The sequence below is a fragment of the Pristiophorus japonicus genome, chromosome 7, assembly GCF_044704955.1.
Source record: "Pristiophorus japonicus isolate sPriJap1 chromosome 7, sPriJap1.hap1, whole genome shotgun sequence".
Taxonomy (NCBI): domain Eukaryota; kingdom Metazoa; phylum Chordata; class Chondrichthyes; family Pristiophoridae; genus Pristiophorus; species Pristiophorus japonicus.
Genome location: NC_091983.1, coordinates 100,876,064 through 100,897,549, shown reverse-complemented (window position 1 = coordinate 100,897,549; position 21,486 = coordinate 100,876,064). Strand labels below are relative to the sequence as shown.

Here is a 21,486-nt window from a genome sequence, read left to right as displayed (position 1 = left end):
TTCCCCAACATCGGGAACATTCTTCCTGCATCTAACCTGTCCAGTCCTGTCAGAATTTATATGTTTCCCCTCTCATTCTTCTAAACGCCAGTGAATACAGGCCCAGTCGATCCAGTCTCTCCTCATATGTCAGTCCTGCCACTCTGGGAATCAGTCTGGTGAACCTTCGCTGCACTCCCTCAATAGCAAGAACATCCTTCCTCAGATTAGGAGACCAAAACTGAACATAATATTCCAGGTGAGGCCTCACCAAGGCCCTGTACAGGTGCAGCAAGACCTCCCTGCTCCTATACTCAAATCCCCTAGCTATGAAGATCAACATGCCATTTGCATTCTTCACCGCGACTGCACCTGCATGCCAACCTTCAATGACTGATTTACCATGACACCCAGGTCTCGTTGAACCTCCCATTTCCTAATCTGCTGCCATTCAGATAATATTCTGCCTTCGTGTTTTTGCCACATTTATCCACATTATAATGCATCTGCCATGCATTTGCCCACTCACCTAACCTGTTCAAGTCATCCTGCAGCCTCTTAGCATCCTCCTCACAGCTCACACCGCCACCCAGCTTAGTGTCATCTGCAAACTTGGAGATAGTACTCTCAATTCCTTCATCGAAATCATTGATGTATATTGTACCTAGCTGGGGTCTCAGCACTGAGCTCTGTGGCACCCCACTAATCACTGCCTGCCATTCTGAAAAGGACCCGTTTATTCCGACTCTCTGCTTCCTGTCTGCCAACCAGTTCTCTATCCACGTCAATACCAAGTGCTTCAATTTTGCACACCAAACTCTTGTGTGGGACCTTGTCAAAAGCCTTTTGAAAGTCCAAATACACCACATCCACTGGTTCTCCCTTGTCCACTCTACTAGTTACGTCCCCAAAAAATTCTAGAAGATTTGTCAAGCATGATTTCCCTTTCATAAATCCATGCTGACTTGAACCGATCCTGTCACTGCTTTCCAAATGTGCTGCTATTTCATCTTTAATAATTGATTCCAACATTTTCCCCACTACTGATGTCAGGCTAACCAGTCTATAATTCCCTGTTTTCTCTCTCCCTCCTTTTTTAAAAAGTGGTTTTACATTTGCTACCCTCCAGTCCATAGGAACTGATCCAGAGTCGATAGACTTTTGGAAAATGATCACCAATACATCCACTATTTCTAGGGCCACTTCCTTAAGTACTCTTGGATGCAGACTCTCAGGCCCTGGGGATTTATTGGCCTTCAATCTAATCAATTTCCCTAACAGAATTTCCTGACTAATAAGGATTTCCTTCAGTTCCTCCTTCTCGCTAGACCCTCGGTCCCCTAGTATTTCCGGAAGGTTATTTGTGTCTTCCTTCATGAAGACAGAACCAAAGTATTTGTTCAATTGGTCTGCCATTTCTTTGTTCCCCATTATAAATTCACCTGATTCTGACTGCAAGGGACCTACATTTGTCTTCACTAATCTTTTTCTCTTCACATATCTATAGAAGCTTTTGCAGTCAGTTTTTATGTTCGCAGCAAGCTCCCTCTCATACTCTATTTTCCCCCTGCTAATTAAAGCCTTTGTCCTTCTCTGCTGGATTCTAAATTTCTCCCAGTCCTCAGGTTTGCTGCTTTTTCTGGCCAATTTATATGCCTCTTCCTTGGATTTAACACTATCCCTAATTTCCCTTGTTAGCCACGGTTGAGCCACCTTCTCCGTTTTATTTTTACTCCAGACAGGGGTGTACAATTGTTGAAGTTCATCCATGTGATCTTTAAATGTCTATCCACTGTCAACCCTCTAAGTATCATTCGCCAGTTTATTCTAGCCAATTCACGTCTCATACCATCGAAGTTACCTTTCCTTTAGAAAAAAACAGGTTTGTGGTGGATTGTGGGGGGGGCAAGAGGAGCATGAATGCTGCTCCTGTGCCTCCCCAAAAGTCTGAACAGCCAAAACCAGACCTTCCACTGCCTCTCCATTTCCCTCCCCCACCCCTTGAATTGACCAGTCCTTCCCCTTTAATTGTGAACTGCCAGCTCATCTCCATGTTTGGACTGTTGGATTCTCCCCCGTCCCGATTAGCAGCTGGCAACTTGCCCATTCTGCTAACTGAGGTCTGAGCATGAAAATGGTTCAGGCCTTTAATGAGCTTCTTTGGGTGGACTTGCACTCGCACTGTGCAAGTCCATCGCCCACCCAATCACTGACCCAACATGAAAATCGTTCACATTATGTATAATTAGTTACTTATATCATGTAAGAACATTTAGGAATTGTTTTGTATTGTGGTGCCGATATTGCCAACTTGTACCAATTAGATTAACAATCTGTACATCTCAGTAAAGCTGTTGAAGGTTCTAATATATTTACTGCAATAGCTTGATTTACACATTAGCTGAATCTTTGAATATTTATGGGTCGATATCTGACGATTATGCAGGTAACAAAATGCAACAAATCCAGATGTGCTAGTGTCTTCTGGTTTTCCTTACAGCAATTTATATCACACGCAGCAACTATCAATATGTCTTTTGTTTTATTGACAGACACTGTACAGTGAATCTATTTTAAGAACAATGGTTGACACTGCCAAACAAGTTCAAGAACTGCATAAGGTTTGTGTTCACAAGATATTTAACAGGGAAGTTACAATTCTGACATAGGTAAAAGATATTCAGGATATTGGGGAAAATATCATAAATGTTTCCTGAGTACCTGAACATTTTGAGGAAAATGTTTACAATTTAACACTTCTAGCGCGGAGCTTCGCACAAAAATAGTACATTGTGGAACTCCTAGTTCAGAGATCAATTCACCCCATTCATAGCTCGCATGGTTTTCTATCCAATTTTTAATGGACGATCGATGATATGGGTTGTGAATCGGGTGCACTAACCTCCGTACTCAAATTCCCAATATGTGCTTCTGCATTGCTCTGTGCTGGGAGCACTAAATCTTAAAACCTCACAGTTTCTACCCTTTAAAAAAATGTGGTTAATTCCCTATCTCAGTTATGCCACATGGGAAGGCAGCAAGTGGAGGTTAGACATTTCTTAACAAGAAAGGGAGGAATATAATGGCCTGGAAATTGCGGTTGGAACCTTGCCGCCGGCATACGCCTCCGAACCGAAAGAAATGTATGAACTGGCCTGGTGTCTCCGGAGCTGCGAACTCTTGCGGGCCTGGCCCCTCAGGTGTCGACTGCATAAAGGCCCACAGATCCCAGGGGCGCAGACGGTTCACAATCATCCCTGGGATCATGTGGGTCAGGCCAACCAATCAAAAAGGAGGATTCGTATGATGCTTATGGGGATTCCATTTACGTACGGAATCCCCATAAGCATAATAGAAATTACCTAATAAATAAAATGTTACACTGCTTAAATAAAAATAAATAATCACACATTCAAAATTAATTAAAAGACCCTTTAATTAAAAATTAAAATTAAAATGTAATTTATTGAAAAATAAATTTAAATATTTAAAAATGGGATAAAATTTATGTAAACTAATTTTAAATGTATGTGTATGTTTAAATCACTAAAAAATATATATTTCAACATTTATTTTAACCTTTACACTGGTAAAAGAAGTCCTTACACCTACCTTTACCAGACTTAAGGGTTTCATGGGCATTCGTTGAGCAGTAGTCTCTGTGCCAGCGAAAGTGAATTTACAGCGGATGCGGTGGTTCTGTCCAAGCGAAACATGACCGATTGCAAGGTCCAGGTTTTCGCGCGTGCTCAGCGCATGTGGAAACGCAGAGCTTGCGGGGCCATTCTGAAGGCTTCCGACAGTGCATGCTGTTAGTAGCACTGTAAAATCCAGGCCATTGTCTCAGGGCTTGGGAAAATATGATAGTTGGTTACAGAACCTTAAGTCTCAATGCAGTTTGTGACCGCTATAAGTCTTAATAATTAGAATCATTTTACTATAGTGCTCTCAATTGAAGATCTGAACAGTTTTGTGATTTGGGACCTTTGCCAGCACTTAAAGTATGATTGATTTATTTTTAATATAAATGTTATGACAAATATTTTCAGGATCCCGAAGACAACCTCATTGTGCTAAGTGGATGTGGGACTTCAGGAAGATTAGCATTTCTGCTTGCAGTATGTATGCTTTACCTTTTCTAACCACCCTAGTTAACTTTGTTACTGATCATTTATATAAATCTAGGTTATCCTCTATTGGGTTAGTTATCTACAAATACAGTGTGTGACACAGGTTCAACTGCCAATTTTAATTTTAGCTGAATTAAGGCAATGTATCTACAGGAACACAAGAGTGTATGGAAAATGAAAAATACTGCCTATACAATCTGCTAATCCTTAAACATTTTATGTATTTTTACTTTAATAATTTAGATGCTGCAACTGAAAGGGTTTTGTTGTGTAGTAAGCTTAATGGAATACTCTGTTATCCACTCTGCGTGAGCCATCCTTATTTTTCCTGCTTATGTTCTTTTAAATGTGTGGTGTGCTAGAATGGCAATTTCTCAGCTAGCAGAATAAATTACCAATAAACTCTGATGTAACTCTTTGCTTTATTAATAAAGTGAAAATTACAAAGTAGGAAAATGTGGAAAAATGCAGCAGACGCAGAGGCTGTGAGTTGTGTCTCATCGGGCCAATGCAACATTGAACAACTCTCCCTGCTGCTTTTAGTCCTTTTATTTGATTGAGATGACACTCAAATCTAAAATAATACTAGGTTTTGTTGTTGTAAATATACAACGCTGCTTAAAAATGGGCAGAGTGCTCAGTAAATAAATTGGGTAAAAGGAAATTGTGGAAATCAGCCTTTATTGTTGTTGAGATATTTTGGCCAATCCAAAGTCATCATCATCATAGGCAGTCCCTCGGAATCGAGGAAGACTTGCTTCCACTTTTAAAAATGAGTCCTTAGGTGGCTGAACAGTCCAATACGAGAACCACAGTCCCTGTCACAGGTGGGACAGATAGTCATTGAGGGAAGGGGTGGGTGGGACATGTTTACCGCACGCTCTTTCCACTGCCTGCACTTGATTTCTGCATGCTCTCGGCGATGAGAATCGAGGTGCTCGCACCCTCCCGGATGCACTTCCTCCACTTAGGGCGGTCTTTGACCAGGGACTCCCAGGTGTCAGTTATGATGTTGCACTTTTTCAGGGAGGCTTTCAGGGTGTCCCTGTAACATTTCCTCTGCCCACCTTTGGCCGTTTGCCGTGAAGGAGTTCTGAGTAGAGCATTTGTTTTGGGAGTCTCATGTCTAGCATGCAAATGATGTGGCCTGATCAAGTGTGGTCAGTGCTTCAATGCTGGGGATGTTGGCCTGGTCGAGGACGCTAATGTTAGTGCGTCTGTCCTCCCAGGGGATTTGTAGGATCTTGCGGAGGCATCGTTGGTGGTATTTCTCCAGCGACTTGAGGTGTCTACTGTACATGGTCCATGTCTCTGAGCTATACAGGAGGGCAGGTATTACGACAGCCCTGTAGACCATGAGCTTGGTGACAATTTTGAAGGCTTGGTCTTCAAACACTCTTTTTCTCAGACGGCCAAAGGCTGCACTGGCGCACTGGAGACGGTGTTGAATTTCGTCATCAATGTCTGCTCTTGTTGATAAGAGGCTCCTGAGGTATGGGAAAGGGTCCATGTTGTCCAGGGCCGTGTATGATCAAAGTATGATCATTCATTAATACAAGAAGCCTGTAACTATGGAAATGTGGAGCTGTTATGAACTTACTCTGCTTTCAAGATTAAAGTTATTATTAAGTATCTGGGTGGAAAACTGGAGGTAGCAGATCAGCTGGCCATTATCAGTAAGTCAATGGAAAGCAAAATTGGGCAGGGTATATAACAGATCCATCACCACAAGCTTTCTAACGAGTGGTGAATGTTCAAATCTACCCAAAAGTGTCTTACTATTATAGTACCAGAGGACTCAGAAACATAAGAAAATATAGAAAAAAAAACATCAACCCTATTCCTTCTATTGAAGATGTACATTCGGATGTGTAATATACTTATCCAAACAAGTTAATGTCGAAAGAAAAGACTCTGCAAAATGTATCGCTCCCAAAAGGAAAGCAACTCTCCAAAAACTCTATTTAACCTTGGACCCTGCAATATATTTTAAAAGTTGTTATCCTTGGTATGATATTGTCCCAGCAGCTCACAAACCACCATGTTTCACATAACATTTAGCTACTTCAGTGTGTGCTTATTCTTATAACCCTCTGTCCTCTTCCTAACTAGATATTCACCAAATTCAACACTCCTGTACAAAAGAACATTAATTACTTCAGTAATTCCACATACACATTACTCGATGAGGAAATATATCAAGCCTTGCCTGAGGCTTGTGGATTTTAGACTCACGCCTACTAGTTCTGTGCACACAATCAAAATTAAATCACCTCCTTGTCTCTATGTTATGAATGCCTGTCAGTATTTTAAAAGCCTGGATCATACCGCCTTTCATACGAACATACGAAAAGGATCAACAGGTCGATTGAGCCCATCCCATTCTGACATGGTGTCATTTCTGTATATCCCCATCCTTCCCCCTTCAACACAGCAGCACAATCTCCTGGGAGAGGCAAAAAATAGAGAATACCATAGGCCAATTTAGAAAATAAACTCTTGGAAATTGCTTTCCAATCCCTGAAAATGATCTAGCAATCACCAGAAGACTATGATACCCGTGAGCTCTTGTATGTGGATATATTGGCCAATCTCAAGGACTTGCAAATCTCCCTTTTGAATGCTTGTAGTGAATCTTCACTCACTGCACATACTGGCAACTTATTCCAGATGTGAATCAGATGTGAAAAGAAGTATCTCCTAGCAATTAACCTGGTCTATTGCTTTCGTAAGTTAAATGTATGTTCCCCGGTCCTCCCTCACCTATCTAGCTTGAAAAGCTTAACAACTTGGACTGGGTCTAATCCTTCTATTATTTTAACAACCTTAATTGACAGTGCCAGCAAGCAGCACTTACTTACCAATAACCTGCTCAGTTTGGTTTCCGCCAGGACCACTCGGCTCCAGACCTATTACAGCCTTGGTTCAAACGTAGACAAAAGAGCTGAATCCCAGAGGTGAAGTAAGAATGACTGCTCTTGGCATCAAGGCAGCATTTGACCAAGTGTGGCATCATGGAGCCCTCGTAAAATTAAAGTTAATGGGAATCTGGGAGGAACTTCTTCACTAGCTGGAGTCATACCTAGCACAAAGGAAGATGGTTGTGCTTATTGGAGGCCACTCATCACAGCCCCAGGACATCGCTGCAGGAGTTCCTCAGGGCAGTGCCCTCGGCCCAACCAACTTCAGCTGCTTCATCAATGACTTATTCTCCATCATAAGGTCAGACGTGGACATGTTTGCTGATGATTGCACAGTGTTCAGTGCCATTCACAACTCCTCAGATAATGAAGCAGCCCATGCTTGCATGCAGCAAGACCTGGACGACATTCAGGCTTAGGCTGATAAGTGGCAAGTAATATTTGCGCCACACAAGTGCCAGACAATAACCATCTCCAACAAGAGAGAGGGGGTCACCATTGACCAGAAACTTAACTGGACCAGCCACATAAAAACTGGCAACAAAAGCAGGTCAGAGGCTGGGTATTCTGTGGTGAGCGACTCACCTCCCGACTTCCCAAATCTTTTCTACCATCTACAAGACACAAGTCAGGAATGTGATGGAATACTCTCCAGTTGCCTGGATGAGTGCAGCTGCAACATCACTCAAGAAGCTCGATACTATCCAGGACAAAGCAGCCGACTTGATTGACATTTCATCCACCACCTTAAACAGTCACTTCCTCCATCACCGGCGCCACATGGCTGCAGTGTGTACCATCTACAAGATGCACTGCAGCAACTCGCCAAGGCTTCTTCGATAGCGCCTCCCAAACCCAGGACTTCTACCATCTAGAAGAACAAGGGCAGCAGACGCATTGGAACACCACCACCTCCATGTTCCCCTCCAAGTCACAAACCATCCTGACTTCAAAATATATTGCCATTCCTTCATCATTGCTGAGTCAAAATCCTGGATCTCCCCCCCTAGCATCAGTATGGGAGTAGCTTCACCACAGGGACTGCAGCGGTTCAAAAAAGCAGTTCATCACCACCTTCCCAAGGGCAATTAGGGATGGGAAATAAATGCTGGCCTCACCTGTGACACCCACAGCCCAGGATCGAATAAAAAATATATATTCTCAAAGTCTATGGGGTCAAAATTCGGTACCACCATTTTTGAGGTGGTGTCACCACCTGAGTGCTGATTTTACCACCAGGCATCAGGTGCAGGCTCAAACTGCCAAATTCGTTTTTTACGCCCAAAGGTGAGAGAGCAACGCTAAAAAGTGGCATTGAACACTCATCCTTGGGCAGAAGCTCAGGAAGCCTACTCAATTTCGCAACAGGTGGTTGCTGCCATGATAGGAAAAAAAATGGGAAGCAAAGGGAAGTAATAAAAAAAATAACTAAAACTTCTCCGATGAAAACATGCAGAAATAAATAAAGAGAAAAAATTACCTTTCTTTTTGGGCGATTCCACCCGAGAACCACTATTTAACCACTAATTTATTCAGGCTGTACAGCCGCCTACCAGTATGGCAACTGTACAAAGCAAATATCGCGACAGAGGCATCAAAGAGGCGTTGTATACTGGATGATGTGACCACGTGGGTGGCGTTAGCCGATGCAGCATTGCCCCTTGGTGCCTCTGCCAAAGAGCCTACACAATTTCAGCAGGGTGTGAATGCTCTTAACATCGATGGTAGGCCTTTGCCGCCTACCGCTGGTGGTAACGGGTGGCGTCCACAACCAAATTTCAACCCCACATTTGTTTAAAGTAAAATGTCGCAGCTCTCTTTGTTATATATGTGAACTTGTATTTACTCTGTACAGCCACCAGAGAGTTCATCCCCTGGGGTCCCAAGGGATTCCATAATCCCTTGGGAGCATAGGTATTTAAGGAAGCCTCACAGGTTGGAGAGGCACTCTGGAGACCTGCAATAAAAGACTAAGGTCACATTTTACTTTGAGCTCACAGTTTTCAGTCTGACTCTTTCTCCATACACTACAACTGGCGACGAGATACAGATAGCGAACACAAAGATGCAGAGGACAGTGGACCTCCTGGAGAAACTCTTGGAGGGAGAAGATTGGGAAACTTTTGTGGAGCAACTCGACCAATACTTCGTGGCCAACGAGCTAGATGGGGAAGAGAATGATGGCGATCCTCCTCACCGTCTGTGGGGCACCAACGTATGGCCTCATGAAGAATCTGCTCACTCCAGCGAAACCCATGGAGAAATCGTATAACGACTTGTGCACACTGGTCTGAGAGCATTTGAACCCGAAAGAAAGCGTTCTGATGGCGAGGTACCAGTTCTACACCTACAAAAGGTCTGAAGGCCAGGAAGTGGCGAGTTATGTTGCCGAGCTAAGACACCTTGCAGGACATTGCAAATGTGAAGGACATTTGGAGCACATGCTCAGAAACTTTTTCATACTTGGCATTGGCCAAAAAAAACATACTTCACAAACTTTTGACTGTAGAGACCCCAACTTTGAGCAAGGCCATAGCGATAGCCCAGGCATTCATTGCCACCAGTGACAATACCAAGCAAATCTCTCAGCACACAAGTGCTGCTACAAGTACTGTGAACAAAGTGATGTTGTTTTCGAAGCGTAACATACAGGGCAGGTCACACATACCTGCAGCTGCACGTCCGCAGATGTCTCAGAGTCCACCATCAAGGGTGATGAATACAAGGCCATTAACACCTTGTTGGCACTGCGGGGGGGGGGGGGGGGGGGTGATCATCGTTTCCATTCATGCCGATTCAAAGAGTATGTTTGCAAGGGCTGTGGAACAATGGGACACCTCCAATGAATGTGCAGGCGAGCTGCAAAGCCTATTAAACCTGCAACCCATGTTGCAGAGGAGGACAGATCCACGGAGGATCACGATGAACCAGAGCCTCAGATCGAGGAGGCACAGGTACATGGGGTGCTCACATTCACCACGAATTGTCCCCCAATAATGCTGAATGTTGAACTAAATGGACTTCCGATATCAATGGAGCTGAACAAGGGCGCGAGCCAGTCCATCATGGGCAAAAAGACTTTCGAAAGATTGTGGTGCAACAAGGCCTCAAGGCCAGTCTCAACTCCAGTTCGCACGAAACTAAGAACTTACACAAAAGAACTGATTCCTGTAATTGGCAGTGCTACCGTAAAGGTCTCCTACGATGGAGCGGTGCACAAGCTACCACTCTGGGTGGTACCGGGCAATGGTCCCATGCTGCTCGGCAGGAGCTGGCTGGGAAAGATACGCTGGAACTGCGACGACGTCCGAGCGCTATTGCCCGCTGACAACACTTCGTCTGCTCAGGTCTTAAACAAATTTCCTTCACTGTTCGAACCAGGCAGCGGGAAATTCCAAGGAGCAAAAGTGCAGATCCACCTAATTCCGGGGGCACAACCCATCCATCACAAGGTGAGAGCAGTACCATACATGATGAGAGAAAGGGTAGAGATCGAGCTAGACCGGCTGCAAAGAGAGGGCATCATTGCACCGATTGAGTTCAACGAGTGGGCCAGTCCTATCGTCCCAGTCCTCAAGGGAGACGGCACCGTCAGAATCTGTGGCGATTACACAGTAACTATCAATCGTTTCTCCCTGCAGGACCAAGACCCACTACAAAAGACTGACGACCTCTTTGCAATGCTGGCAGGAGGAAACACGTTCACGAAGCTGGACCTAACTTCAGCCTACATGACGAAGGAACTGGAGGAATCATCGAAGGCCCTCACCTGCATCAACACGCACAAAGGTCTTTTTGTTTATAATAGATGCCCGTTTGGATTCCGATCAGCGGCAGCGAGATTCCAGAGAAACATGGAAAGCTTACTGAAGTCGGTCCCGCACACTGTGGTCTTCCAGGACGACATCATGGTCACAGGTCGGAACACAGTCGAGTAACTGCAGAACCAGGAGGAGGCTCTTAGTCGATTCAACCACGTGGGGCTCAGATTAAAACACTAGAAGTGCGTTTTCCTGGTGCCTGAAGTGGAGTTCTTGAGAAGGAGGATTGCAGCGGACGGCATCAGGCCCATGAATGCGAAGATGGAGGCAATCGAGAATGCACTGAGGCCACAGAACGTGATGGAACTGCGATCGTTTCTTGGACTCTTGAACTACTTTGGTAACTTCTTACTGGCCTTAGCACACTGTTAGAACCACTGCATGTCTTACTATGAAAAGGGGACGAATGGGTTTGGGGCAAAAGCCAAGAAAATGCCTTCGTAAGAGCGAGAAGATTGTTATGCTCAAACAAATTGCTCATGTTGTATGATCCATGTAAGCGTTTGGTACTAGCATGTAATGTGTCGTCATATGGCGTTGGGTGTGTACTGCAACAAGCTAATGATTTCAGGAAACTGCAACTGGTTGCTTATGCATCCAGGATTCTGTCTAAGGCTGAGAGAGCCAACAGCATGATTAAGAAAGAAGCGTTAGTGTGTGTCAATAGGGTAAAGAAAATGCATCAATACCTGTTTGGGCTAAAATACGAATTAGAAACTGACCATAAGCCACTTATATCCCTGTTAACCGAGAGTAAAGGGATAAATACTGTCGCATCGGCCCACATCCAGAGATGGGCGCTCACGTTGTCCACCTTCAACTACGCCATCCACCACAGCGCAGGCACAGAAAACTGCGCCGATGCTCTCAGTAGGCTGCCATTGCCCACCACGGGGGTGGAAATGGCGCAGCCCGCAGATCTAGCCATAGCTATGGATGCACTTGAGAGTGAGAAATCACCCGTCACCGACTGGCAGATCTAAACCTGGACAAGCCAGAACCCCTTATTATCTCTAGTCAAAAGCTGTGTGCTTCACGGGAGCTGGTCCAGTGTCCCAGTGGAAATGCAGGAAGAGATAAAAACGTTCCAGCGGGGCAAAGATGAAATGTCTATACAGGCAGACTGCCTTCTGTGGGGCAATTGAGTAGTGGTCCTCAAGAAGGGCAGAGACATCTTCATCAATGACCTCCACAGTACCCTCCCAGGCATCGTAATGATGAAAGCGATCGCCAGATCCCACGTGTGGTGGCCCGGTATCGATGCAGACTTAGTGTCCTGCTTTCACAGATGTAATACATGCTCGCAGTTAAGGAATGTATCCAGGGAGGCGCCGCTAAGTTTATGGTCTTGGTCCTCCAAACCGTGGTCTAGGGTACACGTCGACTTTGCAGGCCCGTTCTTGGGTAAAATGTTCCTTGTAGTTGTAGACGCGTACTCCAAGTGGATTGAATGTGAGATAATGTCAGCTAGCACGTTCGCTGCCACTACTGAAAGCCATGTTTGCCACACACGGCTTACCTGATGTCCTGGTGAGCGACAATGGGCCATGTTTTACCAGTGCTGAGTTCAAAGAATTCATGACCCGTAACGGCATCAAACATGTCACATCTGCCCCGTTTAAACCAGTGTCCAATGGTCAGGCAGAGAGAGCAGTGCAAACCATCAAGCAAGGCTTGAAGAGGGTAACTGAAGGCTCACTGCAGACTCGCTTATCCCGAGTCCTGCTTAGCTACCGCACAAGACCCCACTCACTCACTGGGATCCCACCTGCTGAACTGCTCATGAAAAGAGCATTTAAGAGAAGGCTCTCGTTAGTTCACCCTGATCTACATGAACAGATAGAGAGCAGGTGGCTTCAACAAAGTGCATACCATGATAGTGCAAATGTGTCATGCGAGATTGAAATCAATGATCCTGTATTTGTATTAAATAGTAGACAAGGTCCCAAGTGGCTTCCCGGCACTGTCGTGGCCAAAGAGGGGAGCAGGGTGTTTTGGGTCAAACTTTCAAATGGACTCATTCATCGGAAACACTTGGACCAAATCAAAGTCAGATTCACAAACTATCCTGAGCAACCCACCTTGGACCCTTCCTTTTTTGATCCCCCAACATACACACCAATGGCAACCTCCACCACAGTTGACCACGAAGCAGAACCCATCATCCACAGCAGCCTAGCGGGGCCCAACACACCAGGCAGCCCAGTAAGGCCAGATGTGCAATAGCCCAACGAGGGCCCAACAAATGATTCAACAACACCAGCTTTCACACCGAGACGATCAACCAGGGCAAGGAGGGCCCCAGATCGACTCACATTGTAAATAGTTACATATTGACTTGGGGGTGGGGGGGTGGTGTTGTTATATATGTGAACTTGTATTTACTCTGTACAGCCACCAGGGGGCTTATTCCCTGGAGTCCCAAGGGATCCCATAATAACTTGGGAACATAGGTATTTAAGGAGGCCTCACAGGTTGGAGAGGCGCTCTGGAGACCTGCAATAAAAGACTAAGGTCACACTTTACTTTGAGCTCACAGTGTTCAGTCTGACTCTTTCTCCATACACTACAATCTTAGTCTATCCTGATAACTGAAGGCCCTTAGACGAGGTATCAGTGTGGTGGCCCTCCTCTGAACCTCCTCTAGGGCCTCTATATATCCCACTCTATGGCCGGAATGTTGCTGGCGCTGAGAGGGCGCGGTTTGGAGGCAGGTCCGTTGTCAAAATGGAAAAGATTGACAGTGGGTCAGCAGCCTGCTGTCAACCCAACTCCACGCTGTTCTTCCAAGTTGGGTGTTGGGTCTGTCAGCACTTTACAGACCCAACAGCAAGCGACGGGGGGGGTGCAATTGACATCATTAACATATTGTTAAAAGGTACTTAAACAGCATTTTACCATGTACTTACCATTTGCCCAGCTTTTTTACGAGGTTCACAGTTCTTGGGGATCACATCAGATAAGTAGATAGGGTTTTATATGAGTATCCATTCCTCTGAATAGTTGGCAGCTGCATAAGCGGTATAAAAGCTACCATTTCACAGCTGTTCACTTTCCAAGCTTAGAAGCTGGAGCCATCAGAATTTGGAATTTAATTTTGAACTTTATGCAGGTTGGAAGTGTTTGGAGTAAACTCTCTATCCACTGTCAGCTCCTTGGAGCAACCTCTCTCACCACTGACAGTTCACTTCTATCAGCTCAACTTCAGCTGCCATCTATTCCATCTGCATCGGTGCCCTTGAAAAAGTCTCACTTCAATCCTCAGAATCCCACCACAATCAGCCCCAACATCAACATCACCAGGTACACCAGCATCATGAACAACCACACCAATCTTCTCCGCCATCAGCTGATGCTGCACAGGACACAGGGCATCAGCACCCGACCACATTGCTGCCAGGGACAGGGATGGTCTCACCATGGCCACATTTACTTCACTTGACGCTGTACACCCTGGCTGCCACATGATGCACCAGGTTGGCACCACCCCACATCGGCTCCATAAAGAATCCTTGCAATGCTCAAGCCATTCCTTTCAGACACATCACCATTGTGGGGTATACCATTATGTCTCATCATTCACTACAACTCATTGAGCCACTTCCAAAGGTGCACACAAATCTGTCCAAGAACGCAAAGTGTTGAAAATAAAGATTTAATTGTTTGACAACATATCAACAGAAACTTTACATGAACATTGGTTAAAAGACTCAAGTCCCTAACCTTATGTGTTGTCAGTATGACTGGACAAGTATGACGGTGAGTGTGAGGGGTGGCTAGTGAAATGAGGATGTGATAATGTAGATAGAGAGAGAGGGATGGGTGGAGGTGCACGGTAAGTTGGTATGAGTAAGGATGTGCAGGAGTTGTGTAAGGAAAGCAGAGTGATGGGATGTGATAAGTGGCACAGCAGGATGAGTTTGAGTGTGGCTTTGCAGTAATGTCTCGTAATCTACTGAGATCATTGAAAGGTTTGTGCCACTGCAGCCAGGTCCTCCTGATGACATCCCTGCTTGTGTCCTCCTGTGCAATGTGCAACTAGGCTGTGTTGGTGTCCTGGGGAGGTCTCTTCCGCACATTAGATGGAACGAGACCCTCCCTGCTTGCTATGACTCACTCAATAAACATATGGAGGGAGTGATGGGAGAGCTGTGGTGCAGTTGTGCACCTTTATGCAGTGCTTGTCAGTGTTTGCAGCACCTCAGTGCTGTAGAACACTGACAGCACAACTGTCAAAATAAATTTGGACATGGTCCCTTTAAGGAAACCGGCTGATGTGTCATCAAATGACATAATCAGACCCGCTTCTTTTTAATTGGCTGGGAACATCGTAGAGCGGCTTAACAAGCCCCATCAACGTAAAATTATTTTCACAGAGTGGGAAGCAGCCGGGAGCAGGGTCGCAATCCACCACCTAGCCCGGCTGCACTGGACCCACCTTGGTAGGTGAAATTGCAGCCTATGAGTGGACCAATTTATCAATCTTGTTTCCTCTCATAAAATGAGTTCAGTTCTTGAAGTGTCTGTTTATAACGTTCTAAGTCCTGGAATCATCCTTATCAGCTGTCTCTAAACTTCCTTCAACAAATAAATATCGTTTTGAAAAACTGCACAAGATTAGAAAACACATGTTTAAGCATACAGCCAATTACCTTTGAGATGCATCCTAAAACATGATTGGTCTTTCTGATAACCACTTCATGTCGACAAGTCGTACTTCTGTCAATAATTAACAATTTCTCCTAAATCCTTTTTATTGTCCACCTTTGTGATGTAGGTATCTTTATCACGCTCATGTGTTTCATGTTTCCAGTATGCATGACTTTACATTGATGTTTATTAAAATCAATCTGCTATTAACTGGCCAATTCATTAAAAGCATTGGCAAAGAACTAAAAGCTGGTTGATGTCCCTCTGCCTTTTTAGGCTTAGGATATGTGTGGCTCAGTGAGAGAAAAGTGAGAAAAATTAAATGGTACATTAAAAATCACAGTGATCATTTATTTGATATGCCCTGCTTACAGTGCTTGTTTGGATGAAACTGTGTTGTAGGCCAATTTGAAGTGAACTGATTCATTTTTATTGGTTTCAGTCTTCCTTCAACAATTTGTCCAAAACAGCAGGCTATGGTTACATCATTGCAGGGGGAGACAAGTAAGTGTTAACTACGAAATATGTGATTTGTATTAAAAAAAAGTATTTCCACAAAAAAAATCTCAAATGATTGTTGTTTGATTAACAGAGCTCTAATAACTTCTCAGGAGCTACCTGAGGATAATCCAGACACCGGAATTAGAATATTAAAAAAAGTAAGTTTAACTATTGATGGATTGTATTAACATACATGTTTTCCTCTAGATATGTTATAATTGCATCATATAATGATTATATAAGTTTGTTGCTCCACAATTTTCGTGAGACCTAAGGCAAAATTTCATAGTAGATTGATGGTTGTGTCTTGGCTGCAATTAAGGAATCCATTAATGGCAATGATTCTCTGTTCTGTGGGTGGGACTGCACTCGTCTGGTTCCATTCTTAGCTCCCTAATCATAGCTAGAAAATCACTTGCAATGGCTTCCCTTCCCACTCCCGTATCATTACCTCTGAGGTCCCCCAAGGATCTATCCTTGGCTCCCTCCTATTTTTCATCTATAAGTTGCCTCTTGGCGACATCAAAAAATACGATGTCACTTTCCACATGTACGCTGACGACACCCACCACTTCTCTCGACCCGTCCACAGTCTCTAAATTGTTAGACTGCTTGTCCGATATCCAGTACTGGTTGAGCATAAATGTTCTCCAAATAAATATTGGGAAGACCAAAGCCATTGTCTTTGGTAGCCGCCACAAACTCCATCCCTAGTCACCGACTCCATCTCTCTCCCTAACTTCTGTCTGAGGCTAAACCAAACTGTTCCCAACCTCGGTGTCATACTTCAACCTGAAATGAGGTTCCGACCACATATCTGCTGCATAACTAAAACCGCATATTTCCAACTCTGTAACATTGCCATCTCCACCCCTGCCTCAGCTCATCTACTGCTGAAACGCTAGACTTGACTATTCCAATGCACTCCTGGTTGGCCTCCCACGTTCTAGCCTACATAAACTTGAGCTCATCCAAAACTCGGCTACCGTATCCTAACTTGCAACAAGTCCCATTCACCCATCACTCCTGTGCTCGCTGACCTCGATTGACTCCCGGTTAAGTAATGCCTCGATTTCAAAATTCTCATCCTTATTTACGAATCCCTCCATGGTCTAGCCCCTCCCTATCTCTGTAATCTCCTCCAGCTCCACAACCCCCCAAAATATCTGCGCTCCTCAAATTCTAAGTTCTTGAACACTCCTGATTATAATCGCTCAACCATTGGCGTCTGTGCTTTCAGCTGACTAAGCATTAAGCTCTGGAACCACCTTCCTAAACCTCTCCGTCTCTCTACCTCTCTTTCTTCCTTTAAGACGCTTCTTAAAACCTACCTCTTTGACCAAGCTTTGGTCATCTGCCGTAATTCCTTCTTATGTGCCTGGGTGTCAAATTTTTGTCTTATAACCCTCCTGTGAAGCACCTTGGAATGTTTTACTACATTAAAGGCGCTATATAAATACAAGTTGTTGTTGTTTTGCTCTTTAATAATATTTAGAGAATTATCTTTGACCATTTACCAAAGATTAAGCAGAATTTTTCAAATAAAGTGAAGATAACAAATAGAAACAACACCTCCAATTATTACACTTCCACACAGAAATGAACTATGGTTCCCTATGAATTTGTATATTTGTGTTCTTTTGATGCAGTGGAGTAGATCTAGACTTTGTGGGATAGTGTAAAACAGGCGATAGCGAATCAGCAGCCCATTTTATATCTTTCTCAATTTTTTTTTCCATGACAATTTCAAATGCCATGCTGAATTCTCAGAAAAACCAGTTTTTTCACAGCAGGAATGGAGTACAACAAGATATTTATGTTTTAAAAATTAGTTCCTAAGTATTATATTGTTATCAACAGAAATATATATATTTAAAACTAACAGCATGAAGGCACAACACAGTTAACAACGAGCAACTTATGAATTACTTTCATTAAATGCAATGTTTATTTGTAGATTTCAGAAAGGAAAAAGAAAGTAATGTTCATTGGGATTTCATGCGGATTGTCAGTAAGTGTGGTGGAATTCACACTTAATTTCAAATTAAGTGTTTACTGTCACTGTTCTTTCAGTTCTGTTGCCGAGGCCCTAAGTTCTGAATTCCCATCCTAAACCTCTCTTTCCTCTTTCAAGACGCTCCTTAAAACCTAATTCTTTGACCAGGCTTTTGATCACCTGCCCTAATTTCTCCTTATGTGAATCAGTGTCAATTTTTTTGTCTCATAGTACTCCTGTGAGGTGCCTTCGGACATTTCACTAGTTAAAGATGTTATATAAATTCAAATTGTTGTTGTAGTTGTTGTATTCTACATACCAGTTGTTCCAAGCTTAATGTAAATAATTTGCTAAATGCAGTGTGTAAACTTTCACCGTCAAGAAAATCAATAGGATGAACTTCGGATATGTTCTACAATAGGCGGGTGATCTGCTCCCACAGGTTATCGCCCAATCAGTGAGGTTAAAACTTATTCTCCACACCTCCATATTCACATTTCAACTTTCATTTTTCATTTCTCTCACACCCATACACTTCTGGTTTGTAAAAATGATTAACTACCCCCATATATAACTTAATATGCTCCAATCTACACTTAAATCTCTGAGAGACATGAATGATGTTGCAGTTGAAGCAAAATGTTGCATTGCTTATTTTAGTCTGTCACCCCAGTAGTAGCAGCATCCTTTGGTCTTTTGGCAGAGAATTCTCTTCCCTTTCCCATTGCGAATATGATTTGCTTTATATTGTAAATTAATTAGCATTTGCAGCAATCATCTGTCATTTACGTGTTTATTATAATGGAAAATATGAATGTTGGTATGATTGAACTTGATAATGCATGACAATTTATATTTATCTTCAAATTAAACAATTACCAAATAAGGTTTGTAATTGCACGTCCGGACCGGGGTCAAACAGGGCTGCATCATCGCCCCAACCCTCTTCTCAATCTTCTTCACAGGGTGTAATATTAGTAATGACCATGTTTACACATTCCCATGAAATTCCTTTAGCCTCTATTTTAAGGCAGTAACCCATTTGCAATAGATAGATTTAAGTCCTTCATTAAAGCAGTGCTCAAAGAACCTTAACATAAAGGGGTTGAAGTTCAGTGACGCCCCGTTTGGGGGGGGGGGGGGCAGTAACCCAGGTGAGTCTCGCCCTGACCGCAAAATTCTGGTTACCGCCAAGGGGTGAAAAGGTGTTGCCATGCACGGCGATAACATCAACGCCAGAGGCGCAGTAGCCCAAACGCTACCAGCGAGGGTGTGGTGCTACCGTTTTCGTTAGCCTCCACTAATTCCCGCGCAATTTTGCAAGAGCCGATACCGCCCCTTCCCAACCACCTTCCCCACCACCCCGGCGAAAACAGTTCCGCACCCCATTAGCACCCCCAGTGGAATTTCAGCCCAAAATGTTAACTTGTTCATTCCTACTATCACACAACACAATTCCAACCCTTAAAGGTTTATGATGTCATGAGGAATTCTCTAGTGTTTCTCCAGCCTTATAACACACTTTGAGCACACTGTTATTTTTAATACATCTTAAGTCTGTTTTAGAAGGGTGTTTCCACGATCCTATGGAAAGTCAATGGAGAAGCCATGTTTCCAGGGAACATGGGTGGGAGATAGAGCTACAATACTGTCACCACGATTCTCTGACCCATGCTTACTGTGAGCACGGCTTACTCTCAAGGTGCAGGATCATGAAATCACTTCAGACTTAGGGGCCGAAATTGCCCCCTTTTCTAAGGCCCATTACCGCCTCTAAGAGACTCTGCAGTCGGCTGACAATGGTGGCCGCAGGTTTGGCCGGACCGCAAACAGGCAGCCCGGCACCCCCTCGGATGCCAGGCCGCTGGCCCAGCCGTACCCTTCCCTGGTGGCTCAGTGGTTGCCGCGTAGGCCTCACTTGGCCTCGCAGCATCCCTCCCCTTTAGCTGAAGGGGAGAGACGTCGTTATGCATCAGTGCCGCACTGATGATACTGCCCACCCTCCGCACTGCTCCCAACTCTCATCTGCCCCTCTCCTGCCCCCAACACCACCCTGTTCATTATTTTTTACAACAAAAGGGCCAAATTTCGATCCATCCTCCACCCCATTTATTTTGGAGGTAATTCTTCATTTAATTAGAATTATCTGCCCCAAACGGGGTGTAAGGCAATTTCCAGCCCTTAATGTGGAAGAAGAAAGTCATGTTTGCCATCACAATGTGAGGAGCATCATAGTTATTATTAATCAGCTGTGGCACAAGGCTAATAAAGTCTGGGGTTTAAAATAATGCAGTAAATTATTTGGGATCAACAGTTTGGATGTCTGGTATCTCAGGTTAACTATGATGTTGAACTACATTTACTTTAAGGTTACATGAAATCCTTTTCCTGCTTTCAGGCTCCATTTGTTGCTGGTCAGCTTGATTTCTGCATGAACAATCTGGACAAGTTCATTCCTGTTCTAGTGGGGTTCAATCCAATTAATATGGCAAGGTAGGAAATATCTATAAGCTAATATCACATCCCGTCAGTTCTAGGCTATGGTAATATACTCAGCATTTGATTCTTCTGTATCCTCAGTGTAAACTGCATGTTTGCATGTAGGATCAGAGATTGCTCTTCTATAGTGTCAGATGGCAATTGTGCAGCTGCACTTAAAATAGCTCTTTCATATATGTACTTCATTACAAACTGTCTTCTATGCTCTCAACAACTTACACTTGTTAAGCATCCTTAAATTCAGGGAATCTGGCCAAAGCATATCAAGGTGCTGGGGAGGGGAGCAGAAACCAGGCAGGAGATGGAGGGGGTGGGCAGGGTGGGGAGCAAGGCAGAAAGTTAGGAGAGGTGACAAAGTCGTGGTTAAAAAGGCAGGTGCTGAGGAAGCTTTCAAATATGGGGAGAAATGCAGCTGGAGATGGGTATGGGAGGAGAATTCAAGAGTGCAGGGGTAGGATTGTTATAGACTCTGCCATCAAAGCTGGAGCAGGGTGGGAAACAGAGGCCAGTGCTGGAAAAGTGGAAGGCAACCCATCCTAATTCAGCAGTGCCCATCTTACACAATACATACAATGAAATACATTAGAAACATAGAAAATAGGTGCAGGAGTAGGCCAATCGGCCCTTCAAGCCTGCATCACCATTCAATATGATCATGGCTGATCATGCAACTTCAGTACTCCATTCCTGCTTTCTCTCCATACCCCTTGATCCCTTTAGCCGTAAGGGCCACATCTAACTCCTTTTTGAATATATCTAATGAACTGACCTCAACAACTTTCTGTGGTAGAGAATTCCACAGGTTCACAATTCTCTGAGTGAAGAAGTTTCTCCTCATCTCAGTCCTATATGGCTTACCATTTACCCTTAGACTGTGACCCTTGGTTCTGGACTTCCCCAACATCGGGCACATTCTTCCTGCATCTAACCTGTCCACTCCTGTCGGAATGTTATCTGTTTCTATCAGATCCCCTCTCATTCTTCTAAAC

The 21,486-nt window shown here is 44.1% G+C and overlaps 1 protein-coding gene across 1 annotated transcript in view; it reads left to right on the top strand.

Annotated features, from left to right (window-relative positions):
* The window catches only part of gckr (glucokinase (hexokinase 4) regulator), a 100,010-nt gene that overhangs the window by 6,638 nt on the left and 71,886 nt on the right, over nt 1–21,486 (top strand). Inside the window, exons 3-8 of the mRNA XM_070884200.1 lie at nt 2,532–2,600; nt 4,029–4,097; nt 15,944–16,005; nt 16,094–16,160; nt 17,960–18,013; nt 20,397–20,491. Of these exons, the coding sequence (XP_070740301.1) occupies nt 2,532–2,600; nt 4,029–4,097; nt 15,944–16,005; nt 16,094–16,160; nt 17,960–18,013; nt 20,397–20,491 (416 nt within the window). The remainder of the gene's footprint in view (nt 1–2,531; nt 2,601–4,028; nt 4,098–15,943; nt 16,006–16,093; nt 16,161–17,959; nt 18,014–20,396; nt 20,492–21,486) is intronic.